A 25507-nucleotide genomic window follows, 5' to 3' on the forward strand; every position below is an offset into this window, starting at 1 on the left:
CTTCAGAAGTAATCCAAAATTACAAAAGACACTTACTTCCCTTCTCCCTCTTATCCAGAGGCCTTTTATGATTCCTTGGAAGTATACTCCCTCACTATTGAGTCAATAAATCTGATTTTGTCAAACTACGGGGCTGACCCTGATGGTCTCTAGTTGATGAGGCTTTAACAAGGTAAATTATTTTTAATTACCCTAGAGATTCAGCAGTGTAGTAGTTACAAAAAACACCACCCTCCCTCCCTTGCCAAAAAAAGAAAAACAAAATAAAAACAAAGCACTTCTGAGCTTAAACAAAAATATCATGAACCATAAGCAACTGTCACTACCAAGATGAACTCACTGAATTCTACTGCTTTATATCACAAGAAATGTCTGAGTAATGATGCTAAGAGATACAATACTTAACCAAAGCCAAGTAATTACCATATCTGCTGGGAGAAACAGTATATTATTAACTTGGCCTCAAGCTCCAGATAAAACCAAAAGTGTACAAATCAGTGATATTATCTGATTTTCAATATAAATGAGTCACATAACTCAAGCAATTTTACCTGTTACCTATAATCTAAAAATGTTATACCTAGTGTTCATGAAATCCTTGTATAAATTTTTACCTTTTCATTTTTAAACTTTAAGACAGATTATATAAGAAAGTAGACTATTTCCAATTCTTCTGTAAATGGCATTGAAAGATAAAAGGAACTGTTTTAACCATAGGTCAGGCTAACTTCATATCCAAAGAAGCCATAAACAATCCCGAGAGTTTAATTGTGACTCATTACTAGTAAAACTGGAAAATAGTGGGTCTAGCTGTTTTAAAGAATAATCTCAACTCGACTTTGCTAGCCCAGCCTCATGAAGGGAATGAAGGACAAAGAATACTACCAAATCACACTGTAATATGATGTATAAAGAAATGTTTTAAAATCCAATAAAACAACTTCAAAACAATAAGCAAAGTTCTGAACTTCTAATAGTAAGCTACACACCTACCTCAAAGATAAGTCTCAGGAATGTGGGGGTGGGGTAAAGGATGAAGTAGAGCAGGGGGTGGGGAGGTCCTCTCAGCAAAAGCTTAAGACTTAATCAAAAACAGTACCAGAGGCTCAGCCAATAACTGCTAAACAAATAACAGGCTTATGGCTTTATACACATAAAGCAAAAAGAACTATTGTTCACAAATCAGGTTTCTAATACCACACCATCACTATCAATATCATCTTTCAAATAATACTATTTTCAGAAAACAAGCTATATATAAAGAGGGCTAAAATAATACTGGATTAATTTTTTCTTTTACAAAAAAGTCACTTAATCAACATTTGTAGTTTTATTTTTCAAAATTTTAATCAGAAAATAGAATGATAACAAATATGCAACCTTCTGATTGCTTAAAATGCACTTGAACATAATGGCTCCTATAAACTGAGAGGACAATAAACAGAAAATCCTCAAAAGTGACTCATGAAATTCAGTGTCAATTCTAGATTTACAATAACTGGTAATATATTCTGTGTGAAGCTTCATTCAAGGATTCCTAAAAAGAAGCTCTAACAACTAAACAAATAAAGCATTGAAAGAATACAGAAAAAGAGCAAAAATAAATTTCATTAAAACCTGAAACTGTAGTAAAAGCATTAGACAACAGAATTATTTCTCCCTCATGGATTTGATGCTACTATGGATCAAATTATGTCTCTGAAACCTTAACCCCACAAAACAGCTTTACAGTCTTTAAGGCTTATGCCATTACCACCCCATAACTCCCATCTACAATACAATTGAAATTACACTACTAAGTCCCACACAGACTATTTACTTTCATGATCGTTGGATGTCCTATTTCTAGGATATTAAATGAGATATAGCAAATAAAAAAATATTTCTAATTCCATTCAACCTTAGTTTGGGAATAAATACCCTAAATCTTTATTTTACTATCTTCTAAACCATGTAACCTGATTTTGGCTAGTATACACAGACGTTTTAGACTGCCTTTTCCTACAACTAAACAAACCTGAAATTGCTTTATAGCTGACCTTTGTGAATTATAAATATGAAGTTCTATTTCTATAAGGTACCAAGTAAAATGCATAAAACAAATACTAAAATATTCTTTTAGAATACGTTGGTGTATGTTGAAAGCAAAAGCTACAGGAATGACAAAGAATAATGAGGAAGTTAAAGAATGTTCAAAATAGAAATAGAGAAATTATTTATTATTATACTTTACATGATGATACTGATACTCATATACTAAAAGCTGTTTTTCTTTCAAATAAAGAAACAGATAATTAATCCTAATATTAACACAATATTGACTCCATAAATGGGCAGAAATGAGAAACTCATATGAGCTATATAAAACCATATCATTGCCTTTAAAAGGGATGCTTACGTTTCCATGTGGCAGCAATTATTCTACTTCTATTCATGTAATATTTAGTGAGCACTCACAATGTAGCACATACAAAAGATTAAGTTTATGTTCCAGTTCTAATTACTTGCAGGTGTGACAAGAAACCCCTGTTCCTCTCCAGATACATAAAAGTAATGACTTTAGAATCAACTTGTTTCATGCAATTATGTGAGTACAAAAAGAGGAAGGGGAAGTGGAGGGAAGAAGGCAACAAAAGCAACCCTTGGCAAAAATGTGATCCATGGGCAAGAGATAAGAACTGCATAAAATAAGAGAGAGGAAGACAAATATTCCTGGCAGAAACCCAGTCACCTCTGCCAAATAAAAAGTTAAAATTAGACTTTCTTTCCATTTTCACTTACATATTAACAAGAGGCAAGTTTCCCACCTCCAAGTGACTTATGGGTTTAAATGTGACATATAAGCATAGAATGGCCAACAAGTCAAGAGCTAATCAATGCTGAACGGAAGCTTATGGCAATATAGAAATATTAATTTGGCTTTAAAGTTAATGGAAGCCTCTTTAGCTGTATACAACATAAATAACAGCCCTACTATGTAAATTATAGGACACTGCTATATATCAATTTTCCAAAAAGAAAAAAGAAAAAAAGGTTTGAAAATAGTTTTGTCATATCATGCCTATCAGTTTATAAATGTAAGCATGCATATTTGTTCCCTGGGTATATAATGTCAGTCTCAAACTAGAATGAACAAGCCATCCTGCTGCCATTTCTAGAGATAATTTTATGGAAATTGTTCAGAATATAATAATTAGAAAAATTCTTGAAAGTTTTACCATGATGGAAAATAACTATAATACTGGTTCTTCCAAATATTCATTTCAAATGGACATGAAACAGACTTTGAAATTACTTCTGTACTGAAAACCCAGCTCAGCAGTAGAGATGTGTTTGTGTGAAATTTTATTTTCAAATTTTAGTGCAACTACTATAAAGTTTCCAAAATAAATACCAATCTTTCAAGAAATGAAGAAATAATACTTAGTGATTACAGTGCGAGATCTCAAATAATATTACAAATATTAATTACATATGCTCTAGGATTTTTTGACTGGCATTAGGTATTAATATTGTTTTGAATTTAGTTCAATTTTCTTCCTTTGATTTAATTTTGACACAATGCAAAACCAATCTGATTAGTCAAGCATCCAGCTAATGAAAGGGTATTACTGGAACTTAGACTTATAATAATGTAAATATCACAGACATCTTTGCTCTTTTCTTATAGGAATTTGGAAATTCACCACTGGTAAACTTAAGTACACATATATTGAAAGTATATTTAAAGTACAGTAGTTAGTCTATGCTATACCATGTTCCCTCACCTCCATTTCATTAAATTACTAAATAACATCATCAATTAACTGCACAAAGGATGGGAATATTGAATATTTGAACAAATAATCCGATATAGTGGAAAGTCTAGCTAAGGTTAAGATTTTATTGTTTTTGGCCTAAGATAATTGTTAAACTCATTAGAAAGAGGTGGCACAGTACAATCTTTGAAGTAAGTTACTAAAATCAAAATAGAAAAAGCTAGTTTCTAACTATATATGTATAAAACACTCCAGGTTGGATTTGTAAAATGCATCATTAGTCAATACATTATTACTAAATTATGCACCTATCCAGAAAGCTGCTTATTGGTTTTCATATTGTTCTAGATCTTACTGTCTACAACAGTAGTCAATAACCATATGTGGTTATAGATTTTGAAGTTACTAAAAATCCTATAAAATTAAAAATTTATAAAATTAAAAATTGAGTTATTCAGATACAACAGTCACATGTGGCTACATGCTTACTGTTTTGGATAGTACCAACTAGAACATCTCTATTATTACAGAAAGTTTTACTGGGTAGCACTATTCTACATAAAATAACAGGTAAAATAAGCCCTAAGAATAATTGGTATGAGCCTACCTATACTGGATAAAATTAAAAGTGGGACATATCTATTTATGATACAAATTCTATGCAAAGTAGGAACAGAAAGGAACATCCTCAAACTGATAAGGGCATCTATAATCTTACTTCATAGGGAAAGACTACCTGTGTTCTCCCTAAAACCAAGAACTAGGCAAGAACGTCTGGTCTCATCACTCAATTCAACATTGCACTAGCAGTTCAATAATGCCAGAGAAAGAACTATAAGGCAGGCAAGATTAGAAAGGAAAGAGTCAATCAGTCTTTACTTGTAGATTACATGATCATCTATGTAGAGAATCCCAAAGAATCTAAAAAAAAATGCTATTAGATCTAGTCAGTAAATTTAGCAACAAAACAAAACTGGTTTCTATTTACTATCAGCAAACAACTGGAAATTCAAAATTTTAAATCTATAATTTAAAATAGCACCCAAAAAACCCGTGAAATCCTTAGGGAAAATTCACAATAGATGCATAAAACCTGTACACCGGAAACTACAAAATATTGCTGTGAGAAATTATAGAAGACCTAAATAAATGGAAAATTACAGCATATTCCTGGATTACAAGGTTCTATATTGTTATAATGTTAATTTTCTCCCAAATTATTTACAAATTCAATGTAATCCCAAAAAAATCCTAGTCATTTTTTTGTAGAAATTGAGAAGCTACTTCTAAAATTATACACTATTGGTAGAAATACAAAATGGGATAGCCACTTTCAAAATGATTTGTCAGTTTCTTAAAAAGTTAAACCTATACTTACCATATGATCTAACAATCCCATTAACTAGATATTTACCCAAAATAAATGAAAACTGATGTTTATGCAAAGACATATACAAGAAAGTTTATAGCAGCTTTATTTACAATAGCCAAAATCTGAAACATCCCAAATGTCCATTGATTGATGAATTGACAAACATACCATGGTATATATCCATACAATGAAATACTGTTTGCTAATAAAAAGGACTAAATTACTGATACATAAAATGACATGTATAAATCCAAAAAGCATTAGGTCTAAGAAAAATCAGATATAAAAAGGCTACAAGACATTTAGATGAAATTCTAAATGAGACAACAGTAGGGTGGACAGAGAGATTTGTGGTTTCCAGTTGAGGGAGGGGCAGGGGATTGACTGCAATGAAACATGAGGAAATTTAGGAGGTGACAGAAATGTTCTACATTTTTATTGTGCTAGTAGTTATACAAATGTATACATTTGTCAAAACTCATTGGACTATAAATTTAAAAAGGAAAATTTTATTTTATATGAATTATACTATAATATATTTGACTTAAAAAAGTAATATGGCTAATCTTCTATCTTTGAGGCTCTGTAAGTATAGATCTGTTATACCAAGGAAAAATGGCGTAGAAATAGGAAGGCAACCAGTATAATTTATGCCAGTTACATACTTCAACAGGCTTTGGCTTTTTCTGCTGTAAATAGGGGTTTAAAACTATTTCCCAAATCTGTTCCCAAGAAATTTACAGAATGTTACAGGTATATTGGGAAAAGGGTCTCCACTATCAAATTATTTAGGAAATGCTCCCCATAAAGTGATTCATTTAGCATATAGAAGGCTCTCAGCAGACCTACATACATTCATTTTTTTCTATACTTTTTTAAACTCAGTGTTCCCCACATTTACTTGACCAAGGAACACTTCTATCAAAAAATGGTGTTGCTAAAGTTCTAAGATTGGTTGATTAAACTTTAAAGATTACATTCTTGATTAAGTTTTTATTTACACTTGGAAACTTTAAAACTGATTGATTTTAAAGTAGCTATGCATGCTTTACTGACTGAGCCAACCATTGCAGCAATTTTTTCCTCAACACATCCCCAGAGGCAAGGGAATCAAGAACAAAAATGAACTATTGGGACCTCATCAAGATACAAAGCTTCTGCACTGCAAATGAAACAATCAAAAAAACTAACAGGCAACCAACAGAATGGGAAAAGATAGTGGCAAATGGCATATCAGATAAAGGGCTAGTATCCAAAATCTACAAGGAACTCACTAAACTCCATACCCAAAAACCGAATAATCCAGTGAAGAAATGGGCAGAAGACCTGAACAGACACTTCTCCAAAGAGGACATCCAGATGTCCAAGAGGCACATGAAACGATGCTCGGTGTCACTCATCATCAGGGAAATACAAATCAAAACCACACTGAGATACCACCTCATGCCAGTCAGAGTGGCTAAAACGAACAAATCAAGAGACTATAGATGTTGGAGAGGGTGTGGAGAGACGGGCACCCTCCTACACTGTTGGTGGGAATGTAAACTGGTGCAGCTGCTCTGGAAAACAGTGTGGAGGTTCCTCAAAAAACTATCAGTAGAACTCCCTTATGACCCAGCAATAGCACTGCTAGGGAAATCCCAAGGGATATAGAAGTGCTGATGCATAGGAGCACATGTTCATAGCAGCATTTTCAACAATAACCACATCATGGAAAGAGCCTAAATGTCCATCACCTGATGAATGGATCAAGAAGATGTGGTATATGTATACAATGGAGTATTACATGGCAATGAGAAAGAATGAAATCTGGCCATTTGTAGGAAAGTGGATGGACCTCAAGGGTGTCATGCTAAGCGAAATAAGTCAGACAGAGAAGGACAGATACCATATGTTTGCACTCATAGGCCTAATAGGAGAAACCTAACAGAAGACTATAGGGAGGGGAAGGGGGAAAGAGAGTTGGGGAGAGCGAGGGACACAAATCATGAGAGACTATCAAATACTGATAACCAACTGAGGACTGGAGGGGGTGATGGTCATGGAGGGGGGCACTTGTGGGGGGAAGCACTGGGTGTTATATGGAAACCAATTTGACAATAAACTATTATAAATTAAAAAAAAATAATAAAGTAGCTATGCAGAACTATACCCCATAATGAAAAAACTCTCAAATCACAAATTTTAAAAGACTTCTTAGTCATCTTGTTACTTTTCTAGTCCGCTCCTTTAAGTTTTTACTAGGTTCTGAATTCTAAATATTCTAAACTTAAATATTTTACTGGTATATACTACATGGAATGCATTATGGTTGAATGATCTCTATTGTGATAGCTTCTCTTCAAATAACTGAGTATGTGAATTTAAGTATGTGAAAGCATCAATGCCAGGAACACTAAAATTCCTAAGCAATTACTATAAGAATAACAAAGTGATCCAAGCAGAATGCAAAAAGTTCACTATATAAAACTGGAAGAAGTTTGAATGTATATAGTTAAAAGTAATTTTTAAAAAGGAAAAGGAAAAAAGACTAAAGCAAGATATAAAACCTAATACTTTAAATGCTGCTTTTCAGCATTTTATGTGACCACTGAAGGACATACAAAGCATTACAAATAATGTTGATAGTATGGTTAAAAATATTCTATCTTTGGGACGCCTGGGTTGCTCAGTTGATTAAGCATCCAACTTCAGCTCAGGTCATGATCTCATGGTTCATGAGTTTGAGCCCCACATCAGGCTCTGCACTGACAGTGGGGAGCCTGTTTGGCATTCTCTCTTTCTGCCCCTGTCCTGCACATGCTCGCTCTCTCTCAAAATAAATAAACAATATATATATTATATCTTTTGAACATAAATAAATGCATGAATAATAAGAGATATTTAAATTTAAGCCAATAAATTAATGATGAATAAAGCGCTGAGGGTAAAATGAACACTGGAAAACTATAAACAAACCATCTCTAAAAATGAAAAAAAAAGTTAAAAATGTCATGTCCAATTAGACCCAACTCAGTAGTCTTCTCCACCCAGAAACATCCAGGCTATTATTGTTAGTAATGTACACCAAAGTATCCAATTTACTTCAAAAACCCTTATGAATCCTTATGAATAATTTTGTCTAAATAACTCTTTAAATTTTTTCTAGCCTAAATTTGTTTAACCTCTTGGGCTAAGTAACTTCTATAAGCTTATTATATAAAATAGTATGCATTTTTAAAAGTTTTTATTTTTCGATTTGAATTTAAGAAATGTTCTCTAGGCACTAGGCACTAAATAAAATAGTATTTTAGAAATGTGAGAAAATAGGGAAGCAGAGTGGCAACTACTCATCCAGCTGTGTGGTTTTGTACATTCTTTTTAAGGGTTAACTTTTAGTACAGATGGTTTAGTAGCTAGATCTCCTTGGAAACCACTACTAGTATTTCTTCATAATGATCTGGCCAGAGATGTCCCGGTAATAATCTAAATGGAACATGTAAATTTCAGTAAACTAAAAGTGGGAAGGGTGATTTTTTTATTTTAATAAAGACATATAAAACTTAAGACATAATTATATGTTTAGTAAAGCAGAATGTATTATGTTTTATTCTGAAAGCTATCTTTACATAGTTCCATGTAAAATCTTTAAGTTCAGCACATAGATATGTAAATAGAAAAATTCCTATAATATATAAAACAGGAAATGCTTCTGCTAAGAAGAAGGAAGGGAAGAGGAAGGCAAGGTAGGAAGGAAGGACAGATGAAAGAAAACAAAACTAAATCTCAAAACCATAATTACATTTGATTTAAGTAAAAATGCTTTTAAAAAGTTGGACCAGCCCTAAAACTCCTCAAGAATGTAAGCAGTTTGTTTACACTTCAAATTTAATTCTGGTACCTATTTTTGGCAGTATAGTGAGTTCAGGAAAAAACAAATCAAAACTATGTTTATAGCTCACATGACATTACTCACCCATATTTGGAGGTTTCACATAGTTTACAGGTAGTTCTGGAGGTCTGCCTCTATGTAGAGCTGCAAAAGCAGATCCATTCCATAGTGTACTCTTACAGTCTATACAAAAGGATTCAAACGTTAGTCAAGAAATAGATGTTTTTTTAATTACACCTCAGAGATAAATGTCTGTTTTCAATTTAATTTGTTAGAATACATTTTTAACCATTAACATCACAATAAAAATCACATGCATAATTTTAAACATGATATAAACTGTATTATCACTGGTAAACACCAACACTTTAATATACACCAGGATATTTTACTTCTGTGCTGATATAGAACTAAAGCTTTTATTATGCATGTATTTGAATCTTATGCAAATATGTCATGGATTAATAATGTTTTAAGTTTTCACTGGTCTTTCTTGATTTAGATTTATACATTTCTAGTCATATACAACTTATAGGTTACAGCACAAGTATCCCAGGTAAAATTTAGAAAAATTTATACTTGGTGCATACTCACATTATGAGGTACCTAGCAATTGTGCCATAACAGGTAACAACACTGCATATCACATGATAACTGACTATAAATATCTGTGGCTTTTGTATTTGATGTTTATGTCAAAAAACTCAAGCAAATATGAAATATTCCTAATAATTCAACTGTGTTAAAAATATTCTACTATTCTCTTGAAAGCTTCCAAATTAACTGATTTGAAGAATTTCCTTAAATTACAAAATAAGAAGTTTAAAACTGGTATTTTTGAAACTATTTACCTTTGTGAATTAGAATTTAAGAACATTATGCTAATAAAACAAAACACAGAAATAAACTGGTTGCTAGACCTGAAGTATTTATTACACTAACAGACATCCTTAATGGCTAATTTCACATATTTATGTTCATAAAATACTACTTTATATATTTTGGGGAAAATCTTTAAAAGACTGAAAAATAGAGTAGAAAAACTATTATTGAACAGAGACATTTTTAAAATATTTTTAATTACAAATGTTTTTATATATCATATGTGAATTTTTACATATCATCTTTCATTTACCTGTTATACAATATACAATGTGATTAGGTGATATAGTCTCATAATACTTTAAAATATTAAAACATAATGAATTAAGCATTCATACTGTACTAATCAGAGCAGTGATCTTTTAACATCTCTACTCCACAGAATTATAAAAATTTTATATTGTTTACTTCTACTGTATTCACTGTTTTACAGCTGAGGGCTCCTTTTAGGCCTCTAAAAATTTACTTGTACACTAAGAAAATAAGATTGTCAAAATAACAATATGTTGATCTTGCCGTTTGCGGCTTGGAGCCCTGCATCAGGCTCTGTGCTGACAGCTAGCTCAGACCGTAAAGCCTGTCTTTGGATTCTGTGTCTCCCTCTCTCTCTGACCCTCCCCTGCTCATGCTGTCTCTCTCTTTCTCTCTCAAAATAAATAAAACATTAAAAAAATTTTGGAAAAGCATGGGAACATTTGCTTAACATAAAAACATGCTGTTTTCCACTCTTTCCTCTAAAAACTGTGAAAATCTTACCTTTGGCATCCCGTAACAGAGACTGCCGACCAACACCTAGTAATGTCTGTACCCCAGGAACACTCTGAGGGATCTCCTTATCTAGTAAAGGACCAATCCGCTCACAAATTTTAAGGAGGTAGTCTGGAGGAATGTGTGCATTGGCTGCCACCTAAAAAGCATAAATAAAACAGGAAAACCAATTTGGTTTAAAAACATAACTAGTCCATTACGGGGTGCCTGGGTGGCTCAGTCGGTTAAGCGTCCAACTTCGGCTCAGGTCATGATCTCACAGTTAGTGGGTTCAAGCCCCACGCCGGGCTCTGTACTGACAGATGAGAGCGCCTGGGGCCTGTCTTCAGATTCTGTGTCTCCTCTCTCTGACCCTCCCCCACTCACACACACACACACACACACACACACACACACACACACACTCTCTCTCTCTCTCTCTCTCAAAAAAATAAAAATAAATAAATAATTTTTAAAAACATAACTAGTCCATTAATAAACTATTTCATTATGGAACAAAGTACAATTTTTAATATAGAATTAGGAAAGTAATAGTTTAAATATTTACTACTTCAGCCAAATTAAAGAAAAAGCTACAAAAACTAAGCACATATAAATGATAACATTTAAATGATATGGCACTCAAACTTACTTTTACATGCCTTGATTAAATCATTTGCTTAGCTGTTAATCTTATGAAATAAGTGTTGCAAAACAGCAAAAGTGAGCATGCCTAAAATTAAAGTACAAAGACAATGGGTAAACTCTACTTGTACTTGATTTATTCACTAGTGATGTACTGGTCAAAAATCAGAGGACCCAGATTCTATATAAATGATAAGAATGCAAAGTTATTACTTATACCAAACTCTCACCCAAATCCCAAATTTGCTTAATAAAAACTAACTGGTTTTCTTAAAAAATAGTTAATTGGTTTCCAAAGCAGTATCAAATTAATGATTTTATAAATACTACACTCTAAACAACTAAGCTATATACTCAAAATTCATCACAACATTAACTGCTTTTAAAACACACAAGCAAATTTCTGAAGATGGTTAACACAGGTAAACAGGAATGAGAAAATGAAACAACAAAACCAAGTTTTTTCTCTAAGCTAATGTTCAAGTCCCTGATGTGTTTCATAAATACCTAATTATTTAAAGGAGCAAACTGAGAGGCGCCTGGGTGGCTCAGTTGGGTAAGCGTCCAACTCTTGGTTTTGAATCAGGTCATGATCTCATGGTTTCATTGATTCAGGCCCTGCATCGGGCTCCATGCTAACAGTGGGCATCCTGCTTGGGATTCTCTCTCTCTCTCTCTCTCTCTCTCTCTCTCTCTCTCTCTCTCTCTCTCACTCTCCCTCCCTCCCTCCCCACTTGTGTTGTTTCTGTCTCTCTCAAAATAAAAAAAAAAACGTAAAAAAATAAAAAAATAAAGGAGCAAACAGAAAGTTCAAATACTTAGATAAAAAGAACATCTACATTGTCATCTTGACATAAAGTGCAAGGGAGAGAATGAACATAAATGTAAATATACAAACACACATATATTTCTACCATCAATATATTATCACCAGGTCAAGAACAATACAACATAAAAGAATAATTTTGCAAATCATCCCTAATGACCATGAAAGAAGAAATTATATATGTTTTAGATAAATATTTGTTTAATGAATCAATGAATGCACAAAAAACAAAGTAAAGTCTGTCTGTAAGAAATATCACATGAATTCAGAGGAAAAGTTAGGTGCATTCTCCTATCAAGGTACCTTTTTTGTTTTCTTAGAAAACATATGTCAAAGAACTGCAATCCACCATGTATTCAGAATTCTGGGAACAAGTGAGTCTATTGTGATTTTTAAACATTATTTTCTGCCAATTTATCTTTTTTTAATCCCAGCAAAAATTAATTTTAATTTATCAAAATAACTGAGGTCTGGGAACTGTCATGCTATTCAGAAAGAATGACAATTTAGCCTAATTATTTTAAATATGCATCTACAAGGTTAGCTTCTGGACTGGGACAAAGGATCAAGCAAATTCTTTAAGTTATTTCTCACATCCGTAGTTTTGTTTTCCAAGCAAATACCTACATAGAACCACCTCTCAGTAAAATATACAGGTAATATTAAAGTCAAAGTAACTGATGATTCAATTCAATCTAATGTCTGTTATCCACAGACACTTAATATCCTAAAATCCTAGTTTGTAATTCATTCTTTCCTCATTAGAAGATTTCCTAAATATGACTAAAGGCAAATAGAGTTAGTTCCCCAGAAAATACATATCACAAAGCAAAAGACTGCAAATGAACATCTTTAATAGTTTATGCCTTTTTTCCCCACCAACACTGTCTCACATATACTTGGCTTGCATTATCAGCCATTACTTTTTCATCAAATATATACTATACGAAAGCTTTACACAGGATAGTAGTTTATGTCTTTACTGGAACTTTCTTTTTTATCAATTTTCTTTTTTTTAACCTGTTACCATCTTAAGGGGCAATCCTTTCCTAGAATTGCAATATAATCCAGAAAATAGGAGTTCTCTAATATGAATTTTTAGAATTACTCTCTTATAGAAAATCTGTCGTGGGTACCCAGGTAGCTCAGTCAGTTAAGAGTCCGACATTGGTTTTGGCTCAGGCAATGAGTTTGAGCCTCGAATCACGCTTCGCACTGACATTGAGGAGCCTGCTTGGGATTCTCTCTTTCCTTCTCTCTATATCCCTCCCCTGTTCACTCTCTCTGGCTCTCTCTCAAAATAAATAAATAAACTTAAAAAAAGAAAATCTGTCAGAATTATATCTTAAACTGACATCTTAAGTTGCCTGCCTACTTAATTTGATAGATTTTCAGCCAATTATGTCAATTTTTCTATCAACTCTCCCGTAATAATTTTAAAATACAGAATAATTAATTAAGCAACCCAAAGACTTTCTACATCCAAATTCTCCCCCTTGAAGAGTTTTTTTAAGTATAAATTATTAAATAAACCTCACAAGTTTGAATTCAACCCTACACAAATTACAAACTGCTTAATTTCTAAGTGGTCCCCTTCATAAAGTCCATTCTCCTAAAATCAATAAAAATATGAATATGAAACAATAGTAGAGAAACAGATTTTATCAACACAACACCAATAACAATACATTTGAGTTTGAACATGCAAGTGTCTCCTTTAAACAACGTTAACAAGCTTCCAAACTGTATCACCTCAGTTCTTATAATAATAGTTTCTTCTAAATCAAATTTCAGGACTTATAAGTGGTAGTCGACATTGATTTCAATCCAACTGCTTTGATTACAGTTGGAATTTTTTAAAGGTGATCTTTTTTGGCATACAAACTCTTATCTACCCTCAGTAATTAATCTTTTACATTTTTTAAAAACTCTACAATTATGTATGAATAAAATATAGTACATAATATAATGTAATATAAAAAGTATTAAATATTCTATGAAATTCATAACATAATATTATAAGCCACTCTCTTCAATTAAAGCTCAAATATTCTAATTTCAAGTATTTAACCACATTTTTTTCTCTCTGGAATATAATGGCGAACAAGTAACACAACAAGTATTTTGATATTTACAGAAGAAAAGCATTCTCTAAAAACAAAGTTCAAAAGTATACTACAAACTTCTATATTACTCTGTGAAACAGCTCCAAGGAATTAAATTACAGAATGTTTGAATTATAAGGATCCTTATGCATAATTAACCTAACATTGCATCTTATAGTAGGAAAGACAGATCCAGAGAAGTGAAGTCTGGTGGTCACAATGAATGTACAGAAATCTGGGTTTCCTTATCTACTGCTCTTTCGATTACTATCTTATTAAAGCTGTTGAAAAATTATTAAGATAACTAACACAAAGACTGCAAAAAAATAAAACTATAAATTCAAATAAACTGAAAGAAATTAAATGAAGCCTTCTTGATAGGAAGACTGGCTGACCTAAAGAGCAAATCTAACAATTGAACTACCACACTTCAGAATTATTATGACAAGTCAGAAGACCAGAGAGTTCAGAGATGATCCTACTAATCATAATTAGTTAAAAAGAATCCAGCTGGGAATTGAGTAAAATGCAAAAGGTACCTAATTTCAGGGTGCGAGGCCCATACCATCAAGCACTACATCGGAAATACTAATTGTCATATAACAATGATAACATTTTTATGTTGGCTTTTAGAAAATATAGGATAAGTAACTCCAAAAAACAAATAAAAGAGATGATTGCTTCTGTGTTTTGTTTTCTAAGATCATGATTACACACATAAAATGAAGAATCAAACTGGGACCATATGTTGAAGAAGTGAAATATATTTTATCTGAGATTTTAATTTTTTGGTGTGGGGGGGAGAAGCATATACAAAAATTAGTCACATGATTTTTTTATATTTAGAGACAAAACAAAATAGATTTTGAAAATACAGCAAGCCTTTAAATATATCAAATGCTACTTTGAATTCTGGAAGACTGGATTATTCAGCCTCTATGATTTAATAGCTGTTACTGCTTCTGGCAGTGTGATACAGTAGAAAGGACTTAGATTTTAATTTTTTTTACCATCCTCGGTTCCTACTTATGTGACCTGCAAAGTTACTCAGTCTGAGATCCTGAGCTTCTGAATCTGTAAAACAGGAGTAATGATAACTACCTCATACGATTTGTAAAACAAAAACAAAATCATTCACTCATGCATTCATTCATTCAGGATTCTAAAATAGAGATGATATGGGAAGATGATTAAACTGTTGCCCTAAGGGAACCAATAGTCCCAGAGTGGGTAAACAAACTAGTAAATAAAACAAATCAAAGCTACAAATGCCTAGAGGTTAGTACAAAGAGCTAATTAGAAGCAAAGAAATACAGCACCTACTGTAGGGGTTCTTGTCCAATTTTTACACTTGAAGGCTAAGAGAAAATTCACAAGACAGACAAAGGGAAGGGAAGGCATTCCAGGCAAGGATAAAGGTACTCCTACTCAGTAAACATAGTTTGCACAGTGACTAACATGTAATATCCCTCAATGTTTAAGATTCTCCTCTACAATGCTAAATTAAAATAAAACCAATAAAAAAAAAACTCACAGAGGGTGCCTCGGTGGCTCAGTTGGTTGAGCATCCATCTACTCCTCATTTCAACTTAGGTCATAATCCCAGCATCATGGGATCAAGTCCTGCATGGGGCTTATGGTTCTCTCTCTCTCTGTCTGTCTGTCTCTGTCTCTCCCTCTCTCTCTGTCTCTGTCACTCTGCCCCTCGCCCCCACTCACTCTCTCTCAAACTAAAAATTAAAAATAAATAAAGGGAACTAAGAAAAAAACCTCACAGAGTATCATCTGATTTTGAAGAGAAAAAAATACATGTACAAAAAAGACTAGAATAAAACACAAAAAATAAGTTTATTTTCTTCTTGATACTGAAAATTAGATTTCAGTAAAATACAAATGTCTGCAATAATCCAATATTATATCTTAAGGTGTTTGAGTTTTAACGTTTGCTGAATTTGAAAGAGGAAAGGGGAAAAGCTGGGCAGAGAAAGAAATAAAACAGGTAGGCTTTTCTACTGTAGTAATACCTCTGGTTTGTACAATGAGCTGCAAAATGTTAAGACTTCCTATCACTTTCTATTCAAAATGCTAATCATTGTCCACAGCATTTTTTTTCTATTAGTTTTAAAATTTCCTCAGGAATGAAAGTCAAAAGGAACCCACCTCGGCTCACGTATTCTCTGGGTTTCAGTACCTCAAGAAAGCAAGCACTAAGAGTACTAAAACCTTGAGGACAAATAATGTCCAGACATGGACAAGGAGCCCACCCACATTCTAGAAGTCTATCCTTAGAGAAATGTCCAATAAAAGAACTCAGTATTAGCTAGCATATTAAATAAGCCTAAGAAACATGTATCATGAAATGCTTCTAACAAAAGTTAAGAAAATCACACAAATAATAACCGAGGGCCAGATTAGTATAAAGTACCATGGTAGATGAGAAAACATCTTCAACAAGGTAACTAAAATACAAGAAATTACTTATCAATAATGCATAGAAAATAAATTCGGGATAAGAAAAGATCAAGTAGAAGGGTTGAGGATCCTTGCCATGTCAGCAAGACATACCTCCTACTTCAAAAAACAGTGAACACATCACCACTATTGTACTAAATTGCTTTTCTCTAAATAATTAAAATACAAAAACACTAAACATCATTTGACATAACAATAATTTCTTGTTTTGACTTAACACAGATGCACTTTAAAACACTCATTTTAGGTTCAATTCTAACACTCACTTTTTAAATACTTTTTTTTCCCAATGGTACTGTTTTATATGCTCCTCACCTTATAAAAGTATTATGAACATTAGGTGGTGATTATTAGCTAGCTAAGAAAATATAAATTCTGGGGTCATAGTTCTTTAGACATCCATTTTCCATTCAACTTCTATGTCCTATTTTTAAAATGCAGTAACCAATTCATTTGCACAGCATTTTCAACTAACAAAATGCTTTCTTTCATATTTAGCTCATTTCGTTCACACAACAACCTTGTAAAATAGATAGAGGGTTTTATTTTATAAATGAGGAAACTGAATCCCTCAGAGCTTAAGTAACTTAACTCGCCCACCATCACTCAGGAAGTAAAGGCTATCTTTCAGACTAAATCTTATGGTCTTTTCTACTTACTACTCACAAAATCTTACATCAGAAATGTCAAACAAGGGCATTCCTGAAATTTGATACAAACACTAAATTGCCTTGAAATTACTTGCTCTCTACCAAAAAAAAACCTGTTTATTAATCAGTAATCAACACCAGTAAGCTAAGAACAAAAACACAAACTAAACTAATATTCAAATTGACAAAGGTGCTTTCAGGACAAAATTTTATAAGGAATATTCACCCAACCCAAATTCTTACTCCCTAACAGCAGCTCTCTTCACTGTCTTAATGCCATCTCATTTGTATTGAGATACCAGTTTTCCTAGGACTAATGATAAATCTCCAAGATGATTTTAATTATTGAAAGTATGTTCTTAGAGCCAAAGTGTGAAAAAAAGACAATGATCAATCCAGACAACTAGTTAAAGCCAACATATTATAGAAAGCAAAAGTGTACATGTGGCTCAAGCAAATCAAAAGTAAGGAAAACTAGTTTCCAGCATCAATTGCTCTCTACCATAAGACCTACCAGTTAACATGTCCACACGGGTTGAATAGCACAGGCCTTTTGGTTTCCCAAGATGCATTCTTTTCTTCCTAACTATGGCTGTGTATCCACGTAGCAGTTAATAAATCACATACACTTAAATTACTTCCACACTTAGAGATGCAATAACTACGCTGCCAGCACTCAAAAATCATTCTACTATTCTATAAAACAATTTAAGCTATTACTAGTTATTAGTGAACAAGAGCTGGGTCAGGTAAGAAAAAATATAGGCATGTCTGGGATTCAAATACAGTGTTTTAAAGTACTTGGTGAGGATCAAATAAGATAATGTGAATACACTTTTAAACCTGCATATGTTATATGCAGATTCAAGTTCTTATAATGACATATATCATCATAGATGTATATATATATATATTTAAAGATATTAATGAACATAGAATCTTGATAAACTTTCTATAGCATGAAATTGCTTCAAGTCTTTGAATATAAAATGAAGGTAATACAATCTATGCCACTCCAAATGAAAGCACTAATTAGGGCTTTCAATTCTATAGATGAAAAATGATGAATAAATATAAAAATACACACCACACCTAAAGGTGATTTCGTCTTTGGTTCAGTCTTATGATACAAGTCCCCTTAAATGATTCAGAAATATTAAAACATGCCTTAAAAAACTTTCCAAGTCACAATTTCAATATATAAAATTTGTATGTTAACGAAAACTGTTCATTTAAACACACACATACACATAACCGTCATTACTATGTTTATAGTCCCCAATAAGGCTCCAAGGAAGAAGCAATAAACTAGCCAACAATTCATCAGGGTCACCACAAATGAATGGACACATAATTATTTAAATTATCTACCATAAAGTGAATTGTAAGAAACAAATCTAATTCCATTATGTTGTAAACAAGAGTCGAGCAGAAATGAAAAATGTCCAGATCAAACTTTGAAAACACTCACCATGACTTCAAATTCCTCCCTGTATCATTACTTAAAATTCTGAAAGTTAATTTAGAATGTCTTATTTTTAATTGCTACATTCAAAAACCTTACAGTTTAACATAAACTGACAAACACTTCATAAACAAGGTCATTTTTTAAAAGGCACTTCAGATATGGATTTATCAATACTTGCCTGCCAGTAGCTTTGCTCCAAATCATCAGTAAAACACTAAATCAGATTTAAGGGGAAAAAAAGGAGGATTTCTAGAATACATAATAATAGCAGTAGTAATGAGGTGTTGAAGAAATCCAACTTATTATCTTAATATTCTTCTGGATAAATCAAGGTAAGCAGCATAGACAATTTAAGTGAAAGATATATACAGACAGAAAGGCAAGATTTTTGTTTCATATTGTATGGCTATGCAGTCTTATTTCAGTATTTTGATATCCTTGTTTATAATTCTTAACCTCTGCATCATGAATTTGTATTCTTTCCTTTGTTTACCCTAGTACACCTTCAGTTTAAAGTACTACTATATAATTTAACATATCAGATTATACTACTTATAAACACTGTAAGTATATATAAGGTTATGCTACTTATTAATACTTTCCCCTAAACTTCAGCCTGAAACATATACTAAATCAAAGATCACACTGTATAAATCCATTGTTCTAACAGCATTTTAAAAAATATCTACCCTAAGGAAAAAAAATCCATCTCTCCCACAATGAAACCACACAAAATCAAAAATCAAATGTGAAATACTTTTAATCAACTATAAAACTAATGTATCTAGCAATCAATCTAACACAGCACATTCAGTTCTCAGCCACTACATTTCTTTTCCTTCTGTTCAAATTCTCACTCAGCCCGACCCCATCTTCCCTTACAAAGAAATCTATAGGTAGAGAACAGATCTTTGACTTAAAATAGGACTGTACTATCAAAATAGAACATTCCTAGAAACACTGCATCCCAGAAAAATAAAAACTTCAGTGTACAAGATGAAAAACTAGAAATAAAAAAGATACACTGTCTATAGACAACGTTCAAACAACAGATGAAACTCTATGTATATAAAAACAAAAATGTGTAAGGAAATATGAAAAAACAAATAATATATTTATAAGATAAAGATGAAAATCAGGTATATGTAGGGATATACACAAACGGATTAACAGCGATTAAAACAATAACTGGTTAAAATTTAAGCCTCACTAACAATGAAAAAAAGAGCTAATTAAATCAACTAGGTGCTACTTTCACCCATTAAAGCCACCAAAAGATTAAAAAAATATTTAAAAACGCACTCTAAGTACCTAGATGATGACATCATAAATTAGTATTATTTTCTGGAAACCAATTTTACAATATATAAGAAAAGCTATAAAACTGAAGAGACCCTTTGACCTGACAGCTCCACTTAAAAAATATAGCCCAGGAAAATAAATCCAAAAAAAGAAACGAAGAAACAAGACTACTTAACTATGTAAAGGTATTAATGAAAACCTGAAGGAACCCAAATGTTCAACTGAATGCTGAGTTCAAATCATAGCAGACTTAATTTAAGTGAATCTTTTCCTACCATTAAAATGACAAGACTATTTAAATATAATTGTATCAAAAATGTTAAGAAAATATAAAGCATAAATGGACATTGACAACAATTTTGTAAAAATATGCCTCTATAATATAAGGGAATGAAATCTAGTAAACTAGATTTTGTTTTGTTATTTTTATGTTTGTGTGTGGTTAGTACTGTGTTTAATTATATTAATGTCCATTTGCTTTTTATTAATGTCAAGTTATTGTTAAAAAGCTTTTTCTTTTTTTAAAAAAGCTTTTTAAGTCTCCTTTTGCTATCTACTTAAAAGGGTCTGCTTAGAGATAAATGTGAATGAAAACGTCTTCAATATACCTCAGTATAAAACTATCTTCAAAACCACATCAGTCATAAAGTGTTTAAATATATACTGGTAGACACTGTTTTGCCTCTTTTTTTTTGGCAGGACTGTAGTCCAACAAAGTCTGGCTACAAATTAAATTCACTGATAATACACAGTTTTTGCAAAATAATTTTTATCCATCTGAAAATATTTTACCATTTAACAGTACAGATGGTGGAGTTTATCCGTATCACAACTATTACAGCATTTTGTGATTTGCAAAATATAAAATATTTAGTCAGCAAACTAAAATTTTTTACTTAGTAGTAACTATTAATATGGACTCATAATTGTAATTCGATATAAAAGAATTATTATCAAACACTAAATTTAAATATTGTTATTAAAGCATTTTATTTATATTTAGAGTCCACCATAACCCTTTAACTTACTTTAGCTTTGACTGATTTTCCTCCATTTGGATCTTATTTGAAGAAAAGATAGCTGAATTTAGATTTTAGTAACATCACCCCTTTCTCCTTTCATTTCCTTCCAATTCACTGTACCAGTGGTTAACCCAAGAAGACATATTCCCCCAAACTAAAAAAAGACTACCTTTTTGTGTCAATGCTGAACAGAAGGTGCATGTACACTATGGATTATATTTTTAGGAGAAAAAACACAATCAATTCAATGCCTTTGGTCTTTACTAAAGTATATTTTAAAATATAACCATTGTCTCCTTTTAAACCTCAGATCCTGTTTCATCTGAGGTTTCATCCTGTTTCTTTCTCAAAAAGGTCATAATCCGTAGTTGTTTAGTGAACATGTATCCGCAGAAACGAGATTTAATAATGATTTAATGAGCTATTTTCTAAAATGTGATATATACAACAATTATGCTTTTTTATTCGGTAGTCGATTTTCTAAAACCGGCAAATTCTGGAATTCGTTTGACGCTTCCCATTATTTTTAATTGTGCCGTTTTGCCCAATCCAGGGTCGGTTAACTCCCCTCCCTGAGCCCCCTCCACTGTACCCCCCCCCAAAAAAAAGACTAAGCCAGGCCTCAGTTCCCGTATTTCAAGCCAGGACCAACCAGAAACCAGTTTTCTTCCACTAATCCGGAACTCTGGGCTGTTACCAACGCTGTCATTGGCCAACGTCAGTCTTTGGTACGTGCCCCAAGATAACCCCCAGGTTTCTCTCCCTTTCCCCCTACAATGGGCCTTTCTCGATGTTCCTAACATATTCATAATCCACAAAACGGCATCTCTGATAACTCACATTCTTCAAAGTTTTCGAGTGGAAATAAGCGAGGCCAAGGGGAGGGCAAGGTACCCTTTCTCTGACTGGCAAGGAGGGGGTAAGGGGGGACAGTCGTTCTTCGGCCCAGCTCGGAGCTTTGGAGCTGGGTTGGCGAAGGGGTAGGGAGCGGGTTGGAGGAACAAGGTGGGGAGGGAGTGGAGAAAGAGTTGGGTTAAGTTGAAATGCAAACTTTACTCACCAGATCCTCGAAGCTTCTTCGGTGCTCTTTTCCCTCCCAGTCTAAGCGGCGCGGAATCAACTGGGGGCGGGAGAAAAGAAAGGGTGGGGGGTGGGCAAACCATATAGGCCAAGCCTCGGCTCCCAATGAAGCCTACCCAACCTGGGTCCTGGTCCCCGACCCTCAGGCGTCCGTATTTCTCGAGTTCCTATAGCTATTGCCTCAAAGCGAATCCTGTGTAGGAAGCAGAAGGCCGAGAGCGAGGAAATTCGGAAAAACCACCTCCCACGGGCATAAAGACGGGGCGAGTTAAGACCCCAGCGATATCCGACCCGTTTGAGGGAAGAAGTCTGTTTACTCCAATGACAACATTTATGAGTGCCCAGATCTAAGCTTCCCTCCCAAGCCCCAGTCCTCCGCCCCTGACTTGCCCTCCTCTCCCTACAGTCAGTCTCACCCCAGCCCTCCCCACGTCTTCCCGAAGGGGCTCCGTACCTGATGCTCCTCCAGCTCCTGCACTAGCACCTGAGCAAAAGGGAAACACGAATATGAGTAGCAGCTCGGACCATGAACCCATTCCTCCCTCCCCACTTCCAACCCAGCCGCTGACGGCAGGACTAGTCAAGGCAGGCCTTTCCCTTCATCCTCAGGGAAACCTTACACCCAGATGCCTCAATTTCCCCCACTGGGACCGTTCCCCAGGACTTCCAGATCTCTTTCTCCTTCTCACCTGAGCGGATTTGTTGCAGGGTCCAGACTGCAAGAATCTAGCGATCAGGTAATACAGCTCTGTGGAAGAGGGGAAAAAGAGGTTGAGAGGGAGGTAAAGAAAAACCGAAGCCTTTACAAAAGAAACTGACAGCCGTCGCGCTAAGCTCCCATCTCCTTAGCCCCCAGACACAGTTACCCACCGGCTTCGATCTGGGTAGGTGCCGCCGCCATCCTTTTCCCTAAGGGGTTTGGGGGCTCCGCTCCGGAGGAGCTACTGGGGGCGGGTGGGGGCGCTGCCTCTATTGTGGTGAAGCCCCCATGCTTAGGAGTCCCGCCGCTTCCGCCCCACTCCTCGTCCTAGTTTCGGTCTCTCTCGGATTCATCGCATCACGTTTCGACCCATAGATATTGTAGCCCAAGAGCTGAGGAGGCGGAGGAGGAAGGAGAGAGAGAGAGCGAGAGCGAGCAAGAGAGCGAACAGGAGAGCGAGAACGAGAGTGAGCGCGATCACAAGCGCGAGCAAGCGAGCCAGAGAGAAGAGAGGGGAGGAGCTAAAGTGGCGGAGGGGCGGACGGGGGTAATTGGGGTGGAGAGAGCGGAGGGTGAAACCTCTGAGACGGCTCTGCAGCGCTCGTCATTTGCCGCTAGGAGCACTAAGGCAACCGAGTGGCCTCCGCACTCCCAGACGGTCGGCGGTTGCCTAGCTACCGCTCCCGGAAACAGGGGGAAGTGCAAACTGACGCTCTGGCGGACGCCGTAGAACTCCATGGTGGCGTTCTCCTCGGAGAGCTTTTGAGACTGTTGCCCTTCCTGTGAGGGCAGTAGGACTCTTTCCGTTTGAGGACCATTCTCTCTGGCGTTGACGTGAAGAACATGTGAGGCGCTGACTTGATTCAATGCTTTCTTCTATTTCGACCCGTCACCGAAGAGGCTTTGAGGTTATTTTGCCTTTCCGCCACCGAAAAGAGGCCAGTCACTGAAGGATCTTGTGACAGACGGAGGAAAAAGAGCCCCTTATATCGACATCACTTGTTTCTCTTTAAAAAAAATTTTTTTTTTACCAGATTTAAATGATGTACTTCCCAGTCCAGGGTGCAGGGTTCATATTGTTGTAAAGACCAGTTCTAAAAACTGATACTGTGGGAGGAATTTGCCGCCAGATAATGAGGCATTTTATTTTTTCCCCTTGTGAGAATTTCACTTGCCACATCTGTCTCATTCCTGTATATAATTTTCAATTGCATTTTGAAGTACTGTCAAAGTATTTTACCATGGATTAACTATGGATCTTTATGTATTACATATCTGTATACAAGGGTAGTTTTATGTATTATTACATATCTGTATGCAAGGTTTGGAACAATGTTTTTGAACACATATAATCTTAAAATCTTAGTACAGTACCAACTTGCAGTATTTGGATACTAAAATCTTACATGATTAAAAGATTTGTAGAGTAATTGATACATATGTAATGAACTGAGTCTCCTTCCCTACATTTCCTTAATGTTTTGTTCCCACTTAAGCCTTAACCGAAAAAAATTAATAGAAGCAGAACACAATGAGACCAGAGATTATGTTTAAGCTGCATGTACTATTTACATTAATTAAAATATTCAGATTTGAAAGTTTTACCTTTTTAAGTTTAGGGATGGATTCTTAGGAATTTGATTTCCTCACTCAGAGTTTAGCCATTGATCACAGTTGACCCAGAATTTCGTTACACTGACAGAATCTTAGCCTAGGTTGTTTCGCTCTCACTCTAGCTGGCCATTTTTTTCCACTTAGAAATAACCATGCAAGGTACTTGTGATACAACAGTTCTGTCTTGTTGGTTATGTTGTAGTACTTAAAAAATGCCATTAGCCAAAAGAAAAAAAAATAGATATTGAAAAGATAAATGAACCCTAGACAACTCATTGCAGGTAGTTTAGCAAAACACGAGATTGAAAATGTTTTACAAGTCAAGTATAATATATAAGAGTTAACATTTATCAAGCCACTACCTTGTACTAAACACTTTACATATTTCAACTTATTTAATCTATAATTACCTTAGGAGGTAGGTTCCATTGTTATCCCCATTTTACAGATAACAAAAATGACTATATGATTTTGGACAACTTCCTTAAATTCTGTGAACCTTATTTCTCACCTATAATATGTGAGGTAATAGTACTTGCTGTACCCACTTCACAGGAATTGATTGCTGTAAAAGTAGTATGAATATATTTTTGTCATATTTTGAACTTCATAGGATATTGTTATTCCAGTGATCGCCTCAGTATCCCAGCTGGGTGCAATCAGGAGGGAAAAGGCACACAGTAATTTGAATAGGGAAGGTTTAAGCTACAGAATTAGTGATAACAAGAGATTGGAGTAATGAGGAATTACTTAGTAAGGAGTAAAGAGAATTCTAACAAATATAGGAATGGCAGATACGTAATAGCACATAAAATAGCCACTACTCCTAGAGCTGAGATGTAGTACCCTCACCCTCTACTCCCAATCTAGGGCTAAGATCCTGATTTGGTTGGAGAGAATAAAGCCAGCCAAGGCTCATCAAATGGCAAGGAAGATGTTGTGGTACCTTGCAGCCTGAAACTACAACCTCTGGAAATCACTGGAACTCTGCCC

At 34.4% G+C, this 25507-nt stretch overlaps 1 protein-coding gene across 3 annotated transcripts in view; it reads right to left on the reverse strand.

Annotated features, from left to right (window-relative positions):
- Positions 1-23353, reverse strand: part of BRWD3 (bromodomain and WD repeat domain containing 3) — a 192324-nt gene extending 168971 nt beyond the window's left edge. For all 3 annotated transcript variants that reach the window (XM_029930082.1, XM_029930083.1, XM_029930081.1), the window contains exons 1-6: positions 23071-23353; positions 22890-22948; positions 22655-22684; positions 22181-22240; positions 10640-10790; positions 9086-9184 (exon numbers count right to left, since the gene is read on the reverse strand). In XM_029930082.1, coding sequence (XP_029785942.1) covers positions 9086-9184; positions 10640-10790; positions 22181-22240; positions 22655-22684; positions 22890-22948; positions 23071-23101 — 430 coding nt within the window. In that variant the 5' untranslated portion in view covers positions 23102-23353. The remainder of the gene's footprint in view (positions 1-9085; positions 9185-10639; positions 10791-22180; positions 22241-22654; positions 22685-22889; positions 22949-23070) is intronic.
- Between the last annotated feature and the right edge of the window lie 2154 nt (positions 23354-25507).

This window comes from Suricata suricatta, chromosome X, assembly GCF_006229205.1.
Source record: "Suricata suricatta isolate VVHF042 chromosome X, meerkat_22Aug2017_6uvM2_HiC, whole genome shotgun sequence".
Taxonomy (NCBI): domain Eukaryota; kingdom Metazoa; phylum Chordata; class Mammalia; order Carnivora; family Herpestidae; genus Suricata; species Suricata suricatta.